This window comes from Malassezia restricta, mitochondrion, assembly GCF_003290485.1.
Source record: "Malassezia restricta mitochondrion, complete genome".
Taxonomy (NCBI): domain Eukaryota; kingdom Fungi; phylum Basidiomycota; class Malasseziomycetes; order Malasseziales; family Malasseziaceae; genus Malassezia; species Malassezia restricta.
Genome location: NC_039455.1, coordinates 24,065 through 38,720, shown reverse-complemented (window position 1 = coordinate 38,720; position 14,656 = coordinate 24,065). Strand labels below are relative to the sequence as shown.

The window sequence follows — 14,656 nt, the reverse complement described above, 5'->3', positions numbered from 1 at the left end:
ATTTTCTGTTAAATATTCTATATATTTTCAATATATGAAATATATCAAAGAATTATCTAGTTAATAATAAATTCAACTTAAGGGAAAAAATAGAAAATACTTATATGTAAGTTAAGTAGGGAAATTCATATTTATCCTTACTTTTAAATACACTAACTACCTAGTTATGTACACCACCATAAATAGTTACTAGTGATGTAATCCATACCTTTAGAGTAAAAGATCCTAGGTGATTTTTTGCTGTGTATTTACCAAAATCTTCCACTTTATTGTTCAGACTATCTGCTGAAACATTTGACATTTGTAGAGAGATACCAGAATTTGTATTAGGACTATCCATTCGATATACTTGTTTAGTCATTCGAGGTACTACTCGTTCTGAACCAATTCGACCTGAAAGTTCTAGACAAATACTATCAATATATGATGGTAGAATATATTTTTCACCTTCTTTACCCACTACTCCAAAAAGTCCTACTTTTACGCTACTTTTGGATACCAGTGCATCACATAGTTGTGAAAATTTATTTTTATCCGTTTTTCCACATAGATATTGTGCTAGAATTTGACTATTCATGTAAGGATATCGAACCCGAATTAGATTTAGATTTACTTTTTTCTTAAATACTAGTGAAGATAGCGATTTACATAGTTCTAGTACTTTACTCTCTTTTAGATAATGATGTTGCACAAAATCTTTTGCTTGAGGATTTTCATCATTATAATAATAGAATAGAGTAATTTGTACTTCATTTGTACTATGTTGAAACTTAGGTTTACTAATAAGAATTTTAGAATTTCCAAAAATCTCTAGCCCCTCTAGTTCTTTTCGAGCATTCTTATGCTCCTTTACTTTATTTGGATATGTATTATTCTCCATTGGTACACTATGGAAATAAGAATCTAGAAAACTCTTTGCTACATTCTGTAGAACAAATTGATTTCGCCAATTCTCTTTCGAATTCTCAATAAGAATATCGTTAGAAAAATCATTTAGAATATTTGTTAGTGTTTCATCTTTTTTTAGTACTTGTTTATTTTTAAAACAATTTGTTGTACTATAAAATTGACAAATAGTTGTATTTTTCATGATAAATTATATAGAAATAATAATAAGTTATAATAAGATTGACTAGAATAGAACATTAAGTAATATATACATATTACTTATATACTAATGTACAATATGTACTAAGGGAATTATTATTAAAATATATTTATTATTAATAATTACAATATGTACATATTTACATACTATTAAGTTCAGTTTTGTAATATATAGTCGTACTACATTTAGTTCTACAAATGCAGGTAGAATATATCGGCTAAATAGGAAAATTAGCACAAATAGACCAAATAGTACGAATGATAGTTGATTTAGGAAATAAAAAGGTACTAGTTGTGGCATTTTCTTAGAAAATATTCATTTTTATTTTCTTTCTTCATAGTTAATTATAAACTTACAGACTATTGTGATATTATTCAATAATAACAAAGAAGGGAAAGATAATAGAAATATTATCTACATCACATTACATGCTATGTATTAATTTCACAAATAAAGTTCTATCATTCTTTTAGATACTTCATTTATTAAAAGTAATACTACCTTAAGATTGTTTTGGTACTACATGGAATGCGTGGAATGGTGTAGGTGATTCTACTGCCCACTCTAGTGATGTAGCTGGATTAGCTTCTAGCCAATAGATTGGTGTTGACTCGAAGTATCCTGGCACTGCCCATGGATTATTATCTGCTTCTTCTCCATAAACTAGTGCATCATATACTAGGTATGCAAAGATGAATACACCTGCTACAGAGATTACACTTCCTAGAGAAGAAATGTAATTGTATGGTGCAAATGCATCAGGATAATCAGGGATACGTCGAGGCATTCCTGCTAGACCTAGGAAATGTTGTGGGAAGAATGTTAGGTTAACTCCTACAAAGAATGTCCAGAAATGGATTTTTGCAAGAGTTTCATTGTATGTTTTACCAACAATTTTTGGGAACCAATAATAGAATCCAGCAAAGATTCCGAATGAAGCACCCATTGATAGTTGATAGTGGAAGTGAGCAACTACATAGTATGTATCGTGGAATGCAATATCTAGTGATGCATTTGATAGAGTTACTCCTGTACTACCTCCAATTGTAAATAGAATTAGGAATCCTACACAGAATAGCATAGGTGCAGTTAGTCGGATAGATCCACCGTACATTGTAGCTAGCCAACTGAAAATCTTAATACCTGTTGGTACAGCAATAATCATTGTAGCTGCTGTAAAGTATGCACGTGTATCTACATCTAGACCTACAGTGAACATATGGTGTGACCATACTAGCATTCCTAGCACTCCAATTGTACTCATAGCATATACCATTCCTAGGTAACCAAAGATTGGTTTTGATGAGAATGTTGATACTACTTGACTTACAATTCCGAATGCAGGAATAATTAGAATATATACTTCTGGATGCTATATAGTTTCTAATATAAAACTATATTGGACTATATCATCAACTAAGAACAAAGAAAAATAAGCAAACTTTATTCCATTTGTCATAAAATTTTTTCCAAACCTTATGATAAATACTATCTTCACGATATGCTTTTATTGTTTTTAGTTCATAAAAATCATGAACCATAAAAAATCGCTTCGATTTTATACTCTTAAAAATATGTGTCTGAAAATAAGAAAGAAAATTCTCAATATCTTTTTGAGATTGAATATGCCACTTGTAATAACCATTTTTAGAAGTATCATAATAAATATTACCACCAAAATGTTCTTTATAATATTGAACATCCTCTAGATATTTATTACTAACTTCTACCTGAAGTGTATACTGAGCATATTGAGAATTCTTTACATTTTTAGTAGAAATATTAATTGTACCATCAGAATCAAAGAATCCTAGCAAACCAATGCGAATTTTTAGTTAGATTTACAGTATCTTGAATAGGAATATTCATTACAGAGCAAACACGATGTAGTTGAGATTTACGAATACTATGTTGAATATATCCATTTACCATATTTACTACATTCATTATTCCTTTCTTATTATGCATACGATACCGATATGATTTTGATCCTGATCGTAGTTTAATATTACCACCACCTACTTTATCCTGAATATAATGAAGTAGGTAAAGATCTTTCTGATCTACGGTAATTTCTAGAGATGTATATCCTTTCTTATTCACAAGAAAACAACCATCTCCATCAATCATTCCTGCAAACCATTCTTTAAAAGCAATATCATTATTAGTATTTCCATTTTTCTTCATTGTCTTAGTTGTTACGCATGTAGTCTCTGAAGTTCCTACTAGACTAGATTTATATAGTCGTTGGTTACCTGCTGATTGCATCTTACATACTTTATTTTCACTTGGTAGGGATACAGTAAAAAGAGTACCACTTATTACCATAGTAAAAGTATTTTCAGTAAACTCTGGAAAGTTTACATGATGTTCCCAGCACATAGCGTAATTCGAATTCAGAATTTCTTCTGAAAAGGGCCAATAAAAACCGAAGAACCCATTCTCTAAAACTCTTTATTTATTTATTAACTCTCTAAAGAGTCCCTGTATTATTTCTTAATAATAGAAATAACCTTGTGCACCAATAATATATTTTAGTTTCAAATAAGAATACATTATTAGAGTAGAGAACCGACTGTACATCAAGCATCATTTCAGACACCCACAAGTGACCCAGTCTGTAGCGATCATTTAGATAACCGACGGTCTTAGCGCGAGTGACACTTTGACCGTTTTCACTTGCATTGCCAATAATTTGCTTATTATCTTCAATAAACAATTATCTTAACTCCTGTCGGAGTTAACATATTCTTAAACTATTTTTCTCTAAAGATTACATAGTTCATATGAATATGGACTAGGATTATGGTATACCTTAATCAAATGGTATTCATCATAACAGGTCTTTTACATTTTTGTTATATACATCTGCCCATTATAATTTCATAACTTTTATATACATATTTTCTCTGATATATACATATATATATATATTATATTAAACCATACCCTGTATTCCAATGGGATAAATACTATAATTTATATTATAGTATCTATTTTAATTTAGAATAGATGTTGATATAGTACTGGATCACCACCTCCTGCTGGATCATAGAATGATGTATTAAAGTTACGGTCAGTTAGTAGCATTGTAATAGCACCTGCTAGTACAGGTAGTGTAGTGATTAGTAGAATTGATGTTACAAATACTGACCATACGAATAGTGGCATTTTGTACATAGTCATACCTGAAGCTCGCATATTTAGGATAGTTACCATAAAGTTCATAGCACCTAGCATAGATGAAATACCTGATAGGTGAAGACTAAAGATAGCTAGATCAATTGAACCTCCTGAGTGACTTTGTAGTCCTGCCAGTGGTGGATAACTTTCTTAACTATATTTAGACGCACTAAATATATACCAATATTCTCATATTGGATTGGACTATACCTTCATTTTATAATATGCTTGCATAATTTATTTGTGTAACTCGTACTTATTTTATTCCGAATATTATTCATAATTTTTTGAATTTTTACTAGTTCTTCAAAACTATTCTTTTTTCGGAAAGATCGACTTCAAATACGATATTCTAGTGATTTCATACCTTTTATAGTATGGAAAAAATAATAAATCACTTTATTAACACTTGCTTGAGTTGTTGTTATACAAGTAAAATATGTACTTTTAGACATTACTTTCATATCTAGCAGTAGTGAAATACCTTTTAGTACAATTTTATCATTCTTTTGAGTAATCTCAAAACAATGACTTATCTGAGAAGAATCTTTTTTTGTAAGATAAAAACTACCTTTCGTCTCAGTAAATCCTACAACCCAATGTTTAGACATAATAGATTGCACTTGATCTACACTTAGAAATTCTTCATTTATACCTTTTCATACAAAAGATATATAGTTCGTTGGTGTTTTCTTACTTTTATTATAAACAAGCAGTTTTTCTTTCTCATCTTTGCTTAGATTATTATCTAGATAAACAAGAAGACTCTCACGAAATGTCTCATATACAAATTGTTTTGAAGTTAGTAGAGGATACTTATCAAAAATAGGCAGAATTTTTTCTTTAAGATGAATCATATTTCGAATTCGATACTCTGCACATGAAAATGCTTTAGAAGGTACTATAATATGACCTACACCTAGCATTTTCTTCATAAAATAAAGAACACGAAGATTATATTGACTTTGACCTACTTTAAAACAGAAAGTTCAAGTACCTTTCTTTGTTTTACCAAAATAGAAACAACCATCTCCATCTACTATTCCAACAAACCATTGATGAAATACATTTTCTGGAGAATTTTTAGCAAGCATACTATAAAATGCACTACGTGTAGTCTCTGATGGTCCAAATACATATTTTTTATATGTTTTAAACCAGGCGGATTGTCCCCATGTTGATGACATTTTTACATTTTCTTTCATTATTTTACATTTCATAAGAAAAGTATTCATCTCCGTATATATTATTCAATATATTTGAGGAGTTTCCCGCATCGAGTAGTGTTTACCGACAGCTTATCCTTTTTAACTGTCCATCCTGATCCAGCCCCTTGTTCTACGAAAGCACTTGCTAGTAGTAGAATTAGGCTAGGTACTAGTAGCCAGAAACTAATGTTATTTAGTCGTGGGAAAGCCATATCTACAGCACCTACCATTACAGGAGTGAAGTAGTTACCGAATCCACCCATTAGAGCTGGCATTACTAGGAAGAATACCATTAGGAATGCGTGAGCTGTAATAATCACATTAAATAGTTGATGATTTCCTCCCAGAACTTGAACACCAGGCGCAGCTAGTTCAGCACGAATTAGGATTGAGAATCCTGTACCTAGTAGTCCTGAGAATACAGCAAAGATAAGGTAAAGAGTACCAATATCTTTAGCATTTGTAGAATAAAGCCATCGAGTCATAATAGCTCTATTGTTGGGAATACTCGATTCTTATTAGGATATATCTAAGTAGATGTTCTATACATTTCGATTATAAACTTATTAGAGAAAGGGAGATTCGAACTCCAATAAACCTGTTGGTTTATAGTGAGTGACGAATCTCCAATACTATATACATATATATATATTGCTTCATGATTTTTATTCTCTAAGGACAAAAGGAGATTCGAACTCTATATTTTTCTAAGAAAAATATTCACGAGTGACGAATCTCCATACTAAAATTCTATTGAAAAATTCTTAATATTCTATATATAATAACTAGGACAAAAGGAGATTCGAACTCCCACGGGTTTATACCCAGATAATTAGCAATTACCCTTACTTCGCCAATAGCCGTTTGTCCATAATTCATTCTACAGCATTTTATAAAAGTAGATAATATATTATAGTTCAGTATATATAGTATACCTTATATAAAAAGATACAAGGGGAAAAATTGATAAATTATAATTCAGCCGCAAGTTCCCTTACGGCTACCTTGCTATAACTTCACCTCAGTTCTATTCTAAACGTCCTCTTCATTGACATTCCGAGTTCCGTAGTCAAACAAAACCAAGATGTGATAGACAGTTAGTATCTCCCTAATGAGTGGTTCACCGTTTCATACTAATAAACGATTACTCGGTATTCCTGATTCATGTGGACGAATTTCAGTCCACAATCCTTATCGAATCTTATTTCATAGATTTGCTCAATCTTACGATTTTGCCTCTTATTGTTAGATTTTAGTAGCACGTCTGTAGCCCATACTCCATAAGGGTCATGACGACTTATCGTAATCCATCATATCACTTTTATCAAGTTGATAGAAGAAAGAATTGATTCCTTCCATGGATTGCGTTCGTTAGCGGACTGAACCTAACATCTTACGACACGAACTGACGACAGCCATGCAACGCCTGTATCTTATTTATCATTTTTAGAAAAAATGACGATACTAAGATATACAAGGAGAGGTAAGGTTTTACGCGTATTTTCGTATTAAACAACATGCTCCACACCGGTTCTTAAGGATGGTCTAATCTTTTTGCTTTCAACCTTGCGGCATTACTAACAAGGTGTTACACATACAGCCTTTCGCTTTCCCTCTGATTATTTTCTCATATTACTATGAACCAAAGGGTCAGTGTAAATAGTTTACGGTTTGGACTACTCAGGTAGCTAATCTGTTTCGCTCCCCAAACTTTCATCTCTCAGCGTCAATTCTTACCTGGAAAATTGCTTTCGCCTTTAGTATTCCGTTAAGTATCAACAAATATCATCTCTACTCTTAACGTTCTATTTTCCTCTATTGAATTCTAGCTATGAAAAGAAAAATCTATTTCTTTTCATTGCCGCCTACAGATCCTTAAAACCTATTTATTCATTCAACGTTCGCCCAGTTCGTATAACCGCGTCTGCTGGCACGAGACTTAGATTGGACTAATAGTAAGGTAACGTCATTATCCTCCCTTACCACACTCTACTATACTTCGAGTTCTGGTTAGCTGGGTCACTCTTTCGAGCATTGCCCAAGATTCTCCTCTGCAGCAATCAGACAACTGATCGATCGGTTTATTAAAACCAATTGCGGGAATAGAAGCTTTCGCTCTTTCCTATTTGTCACCGGCTTGGTACGCCACTATCGTACCAACTACCTACAAAACAAAGAATGAATCTATCAAAATATCAAGGCATCTATTCTTTGTATTCCTCGCCTGCGCGCCATATATACGTATATATATATGACTTGCATGAGTAAAACTACCAGATAACGTTCGAACTTTGCTAAGATTAAACAATTACAATATACTTCTAATATCCATCTATATCATATACAATGAATTATATAGATAATTCTAGAAGTTTTATGATAAAATATATCAGTCATATCAAGATAATACTTCCTTTAAATACTCTACTAATATTTTATTTATATATAAGTATTTTCATAAATAGTATGTATCCTTACATAATATTCTATACCCTCTGCAAAAATTCTATTATATTCCCTACCCACTCCACAACATATACATCCCTTACCTTAAAAAATACTCCTAGTTCATCTCATCCTTCTATATTCTCATATAAGTAAGAAAGTTGTGGCAAAACATGCCATTCAATTCCTATTAGATAATCTTGATATACCTACATGATCATTATCATGAATTTATTCATTATGCTATATAATATCCATTCACCTCTTGAACAATTCGAGGTTGTTAGTCTTGCCTACACTGAAATCCCATATTTCGGACATGTTGCTCTAACAAATCTTGGACTATATACTATCATTACTGTATTCTTTGTTCTAGCATTCCATATTCTAGGATTCAACCACAAAATTGTTCCTAGCCGATGGAGTCTTTCACTTGAATCTAGTTTCGCTTCTGTTCATGGACTTGTTAAATCACAAGTTGGTGCAGCTAACGAACGATTCCTTCCTTTTGTTTATTCTCTATTCTTCTTCCTACTATTCGCTAACCTAAACGGAAATATCCCATACGGATTCACAGTTACTACATCAGCTATTGTTTCTATGGGACTTAGTGTTATTGTATTTATTGGTGTTACTATCCTTGGACTAAGTATCCATAAAGTACACTTCTTCTCATTCTTTGTTCCTGCAGGTACTCCTCTTGCTCTAGTTCCTTTCCTTGCACCTATTGAACTAATTTCTTATCTAGCTCGTGCACTTTCACTGGGAGTACGGCTACTAGCTAATATGGCTGCTGGACACTCACTAATGAAAATTCTTGGTGGATTCCTATTCTCACTATTTACATCTAGTTTCCTTATTAGTATCCTAACTATTGTTCCATTTGTTATCTTCATTGCTATTATTGTACTTGAATTTGCTGTATCATTTATTCAAGCTTATGTATTCTGTATTCTTACATCATCATACATTAAAGATGCTATTGACCTACACTAATAGTAATGTATTATATTACATACAAAAGAACTTTATAATATATATATCTCTCTAAGGAAAGACAATACATTCCCTTACTTATTCTATTTCATAGATAGTACATACTATACAAGTATAAAGTCAATGAGACATCAGAATAATAATATATATATATATATATATATATATTCTGAACAGATAGAATAGTTACATCTATTTATTACAATATAATAAATATTATAAGTATATCGTACTACCCACACTAGTCAACATCACTATTATATTCACCGTTCTATACTTTATCCCTCTATATACAAAACTCTCTCTCTTATCCCTATCAATTGCATTTATAGGCAAATTAGCAATTCTTTTACTACTTCATTCTTATCTATTTTACAATTGCTACTTTTCTTTCTCATTACGACAGATTCTGATCATTCGATATTCTTATCTTCATTACCATGATCCTTCTTACTCTTATTCTTATTCCTCTATTTGGTGTTGCTATTATTGCTCCATCTTATCAAACTCATCAACATCTTCCTATTCTTCAAAATCAAAGTCATGTTGATCCGGATACAAAAATCAAATATATTGCTCTTACTGTTTCTATTATTGCATTTCTATATTCTCTTATCCTTCTTGTTCTATTTGATCCTTCTACTCCGGATTATCAATTTACTTTCCATCTACTTACATCTAAATCATTCTCTTCTGATTTTCAAATGGGTGTTGATGGTATTTCTATTTATTTCGTAATTCTTACTACTTTCCTATTTCCTATTTCTTTCCTTGCTAGTTGGAAAATCTCTTCTTCTACTACTCTTGGAGGTAACAAATACAATGTGAAGTTTTATCTATGTACTATGCTTCTTCTTGAAACTCTTCTTATTCTTCTATTTGTTGTTACTGATATTATGCTATTTTATATCTTCTTCGAGAGTGTTCTTATCCCTCTTTTCCTTATTGTTGGTATTTGGGGTAGTAGTGCTAACCGAATCCGAGCCGCTTTCCTTCTATTCCTATTTACTCTTGCTGGTTCTCTATTTATGCTACTTTCTATCCTAGCTATTTATTATAATGTTGGATCTACTGATTTCCAACTTATCCAACAATTCCATTTCGATCCTTCTGTACAAAAACTTCTATGGATTGGTGTATTTATTAGTATGGCTATTAAATTCCCACTTTGGCCTCTTTATTCTTGGCTATATCGAGCCCATGCTGAAGCTCCTATTGCTGGTAGTATTCTACTAGCTGGTATTGTTCTTAAGATGGCTACATATGGTAGTCTACGTCTTCTACTACAATTCCTTCCTGATGCTTCATATTACTTCAGTCCTCTTGTACAAACTATGGCTATTATGAGTATTATTTATGCTAGTCTTGCTACTCTTCGACAAACTGATTTCAAGGCTCTTGTTGCATATTCAAGTATTGGGCATATGGGTATTATTGCTCTTGGACTATTCTCTAATACTATCCAAGGTATTGAAGGTTCTATTGTTCTTTCTATTGCCCATGGATTCGTTAGTCCTGCACTTTTCATTCTTGTTGGTGCTGTTCTTTATGATCGATTCCATACTCGTACTATTCGATACTATCGAGGTGTTGTTACATATATGCCTATTTTCTCTGTATTCTTCTTCCTATTTACTATTTTCAATGCTGGTATCCCTCTTAGTGCTAATTGGGTTGGTGAACTACTTTGTCTTATTGGTACATTCCAATTTAACCCTATCGTTGCTGTTCTCGCTGCTTCTGGTATTGTTCTTAGTGCTGCTTATTCTATCTGGCTTTATAACCGTATCTCATTTGGTACATATAGTCAATACCTTAACTTTACTAAAGATATCAACCGACGAGAATTCCACCTTATCCTTCCTCTTCTATTCCTTACTATCCTTGTTGGTATTCTTCCTAATACTATCCTTGATAATATTGATGTATCTGTTACAACACTACTATATCAAGTATAGTCATATATTTAAATACAACACTCAATAAAAAGTGAACATATCCCCTCATAATATATTATGTATATATAATATATTTGCAATGTATTTCTTCTACATAAAATGTTCCCTTAAAAATAAAAACTATGATACTTTCTATGTATATAGTACACAAAGAAAATTCTTCTAGTTGGATAATTTTTCTTTCCCTTTTCTAGGAGACTAGGAGAGATACAGATAGATATAGATATATCTATAGATATAGAGGTAGAGATAGAGGAGGGGGAGTTCGTCACTCTCTCTACCCAACCTACGGTTGTTGATATTCGTCACTCTATACACTCTACCCAACCTGCGGTTGTTGGCTACACTCTACAACCTGCGGTTGTTGGCTACACTCTACAACCTGCGGTTGTTGGCTACACTCTACAACCTGCGGTTGTTGGAGGAGGAGGATGAGGATTCTCTAGAATTTCTACGAATGAACCACTTCCCCTCTGTCTATACTTCCCCTCTGTCTATACTTCCCCTCTGTCTATACTTCCCCTCTGTCTATGTTAGATTTAGCACTTACCCTGTTATCCACTATTTCTCTATGTTAGTTACCACTTAGTCGGTATCCAGTATTTTCATTTACTTGTATTGAATATTTCTCTATGTTAGATATTTGCTTAGCATAGCATCCATTTACATTTACCTGGTATACCAAAAATAGAAGATATACAACAATATTTGCACTTACCCTCTATTATCAATTATAAGTATCTCGTTATATTTCACATTCATACCCTCAACACCTCTACTATACCCACCTACCTACCCATATCAACATATACATACACAGACACATACCACTACACATACCACTACACATACCACTACACATACCACTACACATACCACTACACATACCACTACACATACCACTACACATACCACTACACATACCACTACACATACTTATGAAAATTCACTTATTTATATTATATATAATATATAAGTATTACCTACTATTGTACATACATACATCCCTAACACACTACCAAAACAAAAACAAACAATAATAACCCTTACCTATTCACTAATATTATTACACCACCTACTACCTACTTATTCTTACATCATTCTCAGCACCTTGAAGGACTCGAACCCACAATCTCCTAATCCGAAGTTAGGCGCTTTCACCAATTTAGCTAAAGATGCTACCTATTATTCTACCATCCATAAAAAAATATTTCAACTATGTCCCACTGGCTATTGTAGTTACAGTATACAAATATTTATCTTACTTTCACATATGTAAGCAGTGGGACTTGTTAAAACTTCCTTTTAACTATGTCCCACTGGAAAAAACTCCCTTTAGTATATATTCTATATATATATAGAATTCTTTGTAAGCAGTGGGACTTGTTGAAATGAAAAATTTCAACTATGTCCCACTGGCTTGAATTTATTTAGGTATATATATATATATATAAATTCTTGTAAGCAGTGGGACTTGTTAAAAACTTCCTTTTTAACTATGTCCCACTGGAAAAAATCACTTTTTACTTTCTTATTCAAGTTGAAAATAGATTCTTGTAAGCAGTGGGACTTGTTGAATGAAAATTCAACTATGTCCCACTGGTAATATATTCCCTTTAGTATCTATTATATATATATAGAATTGTATGTAAGCAGTGGGACTTGAACCCACACAGTTTTACACTACTATTTCCTAAGAATAGCTTGTCTACCAATTTCAACATGCTTACATTACTATATACAAAAAATCCATTACCCTAAAAACCCCATTAGAGTAACCCCTATATTCTTACCATTCTATTACTTCCCATTCAATCCTTTCCATCATTCAAAAATACATTACCAATCAATATCCTTTATTACCCCACTAAACCTACCCTACTACTTACAACACAAAAAAACCACCCTAATATTTATATTCATATTACACTACACTTACTAATATATTCTTAGATATATATATATATCTTCATAGACCTACATCATATACCTCTACATATCATCTATACATATAGGTGATGATATGATCATATATATATTCATATTTCATCAGAAATATAAAAATAAAAAACAGATAATAAAATTATCTTACTCTTTCACAAACAAAACATATATATATATATCAGTGTTATTACAACACAAAAATACACACAAAAAACCACCACATGTTTACCCTTATTATAGAATCAACCACTTGTCTCTATTTCTATAATTCTTTCTATCTACTTACTTATGCTTGGTGCTGCTAAATACATTGGTGCTGGTATTGCTACTCTTGCTCTTGCTGGTGCTGGTATTGGTGTAGGTATTGTATTCTACGCTCTTATCCAAGGTACATCTCGAAACCCTAGCGTTAAAAATCAACTATTCCAATATGCTGTTCTTGGATTCGCTCTTTCAGAGGCTACTGGACTATTCGCTCTTATGGTTTCATTCATGATCCTATTCTCTTAATCTCTATTACACTACTTATCCATAATAGTTATTAAGTCTATATTTGAATAGGTCATAGTAGGGAATATATACTTCTAAAAAGGGAATATTACATTCCCATTCCCTACTATATATTGTATATACAAAATATATATATATTTATATAAAAAAAGAATTCTATATATATTCTTTCTTATTCATTATATATTTCATATTTTCTCAATGAAGAAATATACCATCTTCACTCTATCATTTAGATTTATCATTCATTCCTTCTACTTACAATCACTATTATTTACTCAGTTATGAGTATATATACACTCATATATCTCAAATGAGTGAATACTCTATATTCACTACTAAACTATAGTTACACCACATTACTATCACATACACATATGTACATACCAACATATATTACCATATATTCATATATAGATGTATCTATTATGTGTACACCATACACATTATGTATACATATGTATACATACTATATCATTCTCTTGATTTATATTTTCCCATATATATATATATATATATATATATATATTATACCCACCTATTATATTACATACATTATTGCATAGTATCAGTATATATATTATATATATATATCTTTATCTATTTATATAATATACAGATATTATCTATTACAATATACATAACATGTATACAATATGTTAATATTAATAGTAATATATATATATATTGTATACTGTATATATACACACATACATATGTATATGATATAGTGTACATACATATATACAACATAATACTATTCATAGTATTTAACTATAAATATAGTCTACTGCTTACTATATTCATGATAATCTAATAATAATATCGACCTATGTCTAAGATGGAGGGATAGAGAATAATAAGAAATATAAGTATTAGCATATATATATATATATATATATTATGCTATATATTATTTATATAAATATGTGAGTAGTAATCAATACTAATGATTGTATGTATGATTGTGTATGATTGTATGTATGATTGTATGTATGTATATATGTATGTACATATACATATGGTATGTTCACTATATGATAAAGTAGTAATGATAAAGTAGTAATGATAAAGTAGTAATGATGAAGTAGTAATGATAAAATAGTAATGATAAAGTAGTAATGGTAAGGTATAGTATATACTGTATGAAAGTAAGGATATGTGTATTCATACAATTGTATGATGAAATAAGTGAATAGATAGGTGGGTTCTATTTTCAGTGTAAGTAAGTAGGTAATAATTGTGTATGTAAGATGTAAGATATATATCTATCTAAGATAGTGGTGTATTTTGATTGTAAGTTG

The 14,656-nt window shown here is 31.2% G+C and overlaps 6 protein-coding genes and 4 non-coding genes across 10 annotated transcripts; 3 read left to right on the top strand and 7 right to left on the bottom strand. All coding sequences in view use genetic code 4, as the record gives it.

The window, feature by feature from the left end:
* Positions 1–160: 160 nt before the first annotated feature.
* On the bottom strand, positions 161–1,090 carry rps3 (ribosomal protein S3). The gene has a single exon. It carries the CDS (start codon positions 1,088–1,090, stop codon positions 161–163), a length of 930 nt encoding a protein of 309 aa, YP_009517882.1.
* An 84-nt stretch (positions 1,091–1,174) lies between these two features.
* On the bottom strand, positions 1,175–1,408 carry atp8 (ATP synthase subunit 8). The gene has a single exon. It carries the CDS (start codon positions 1,406–1,408, stop codon positions 1,175–1,177), a length of 234 nt encoding a protein of 77 aa, YP_009517881.1.
* Positions 1,409–1,610: 202 nt separating this feature from the next.
* On the bottom strand, positions 1,611–5,984 carry cox1 (cytochrome c oxidase subunit 1). Its single transcript has 3 exons — positions 5,602–5,984; positions 4,115–4,436; positions 1,611–2,480 (listed from the first exon to the last, which is right to left on the bottom strand). The coding sequence occupies exons 1-3, from the start codon at positions 5,982–5,984 to the stop codon at positions 1,611–1,613; spliced, it is 1,575 nt and encodes a 524-aa protein (YP_009517880.1).
* A 302-nt stretch (positions 5,985–6,286) lies between these two features.
* D9L16_mgt24 lies at positions 6,287–6,369 on the bottom strand. Its single transcript has one exon. It is a non-coding gene; the product is annotated as a tRNA-Ser (tRNA).
* Positions 6,370–6,465: 96 nt separating this feature from the next.
* On the bottom strand, positions 6,466–7,815 carry D9L16_mgr01. Its single transcript has one exon. It is a non-coding gene; the product is annotated as a small subunit ribosomal RNA (ribosomal RNA).
* A 369-nt stretch (positions 7,816–8,184) lies between these two features.
* On the top strand, positions 8,185–8,940 carry atp6 (ATP synthase subunit 6). Its single transcript has one exon. The coding sequence runs from the start codon at positions 8,185–8,187 to the stop codon at positions 8,938–8,940; it is 756 nt and encodes a 251-aa protein (YP_009517879.1).
* A 440-nt stretch (positions 8,941–9,380) lies between these two features.
* nad4 (NADH dehydrogenase subunit 4) lies at positions 9,381–10,898 on the top strand. The gene has a single exon. It carries the CDS (start codon positions 9,381–9,383, stop codon positions 10,896–10,898), a length of 1,518 nt encoding a protein of 505 aa, YP_009517878.1.
* Positions 10,899–12,003: 1,105 nt separating this feature from the next.
* On the bottom strand, positions 12,004–12,077 carry D9L16_mgt23. The gene has a single exon. It is a non-coding gene; the product is annotated as a tRNA-Arg (tRNA).
* A 468-nt stretch (positions 12,078–12,545) lies between these two features.
* On the bottom strand, positions 12,546–12,628 carry D9L16_mgt22. Its single transcript has one exon. It is a non-coding gene; the product is annotated as a tRNA-Leu (tRNA).
* Positions 12,629–13,130: 502 nt separating this feature from the next.
* atp9a (ATP synthase subunit 9) lies at positions 13,131–13,352 on the top strand. Its single transcript has one exon. The coding sequence runs from the start codon at positions 13,131–13,133 to the stop codon at positions 13,350–13,352; it is 222 nt and encodes a 73-aa protein (YP_009517877.1).
* The last annotated feature ends 1,304 nt before the right edge of the window (positions 13,353–14,656 follow it).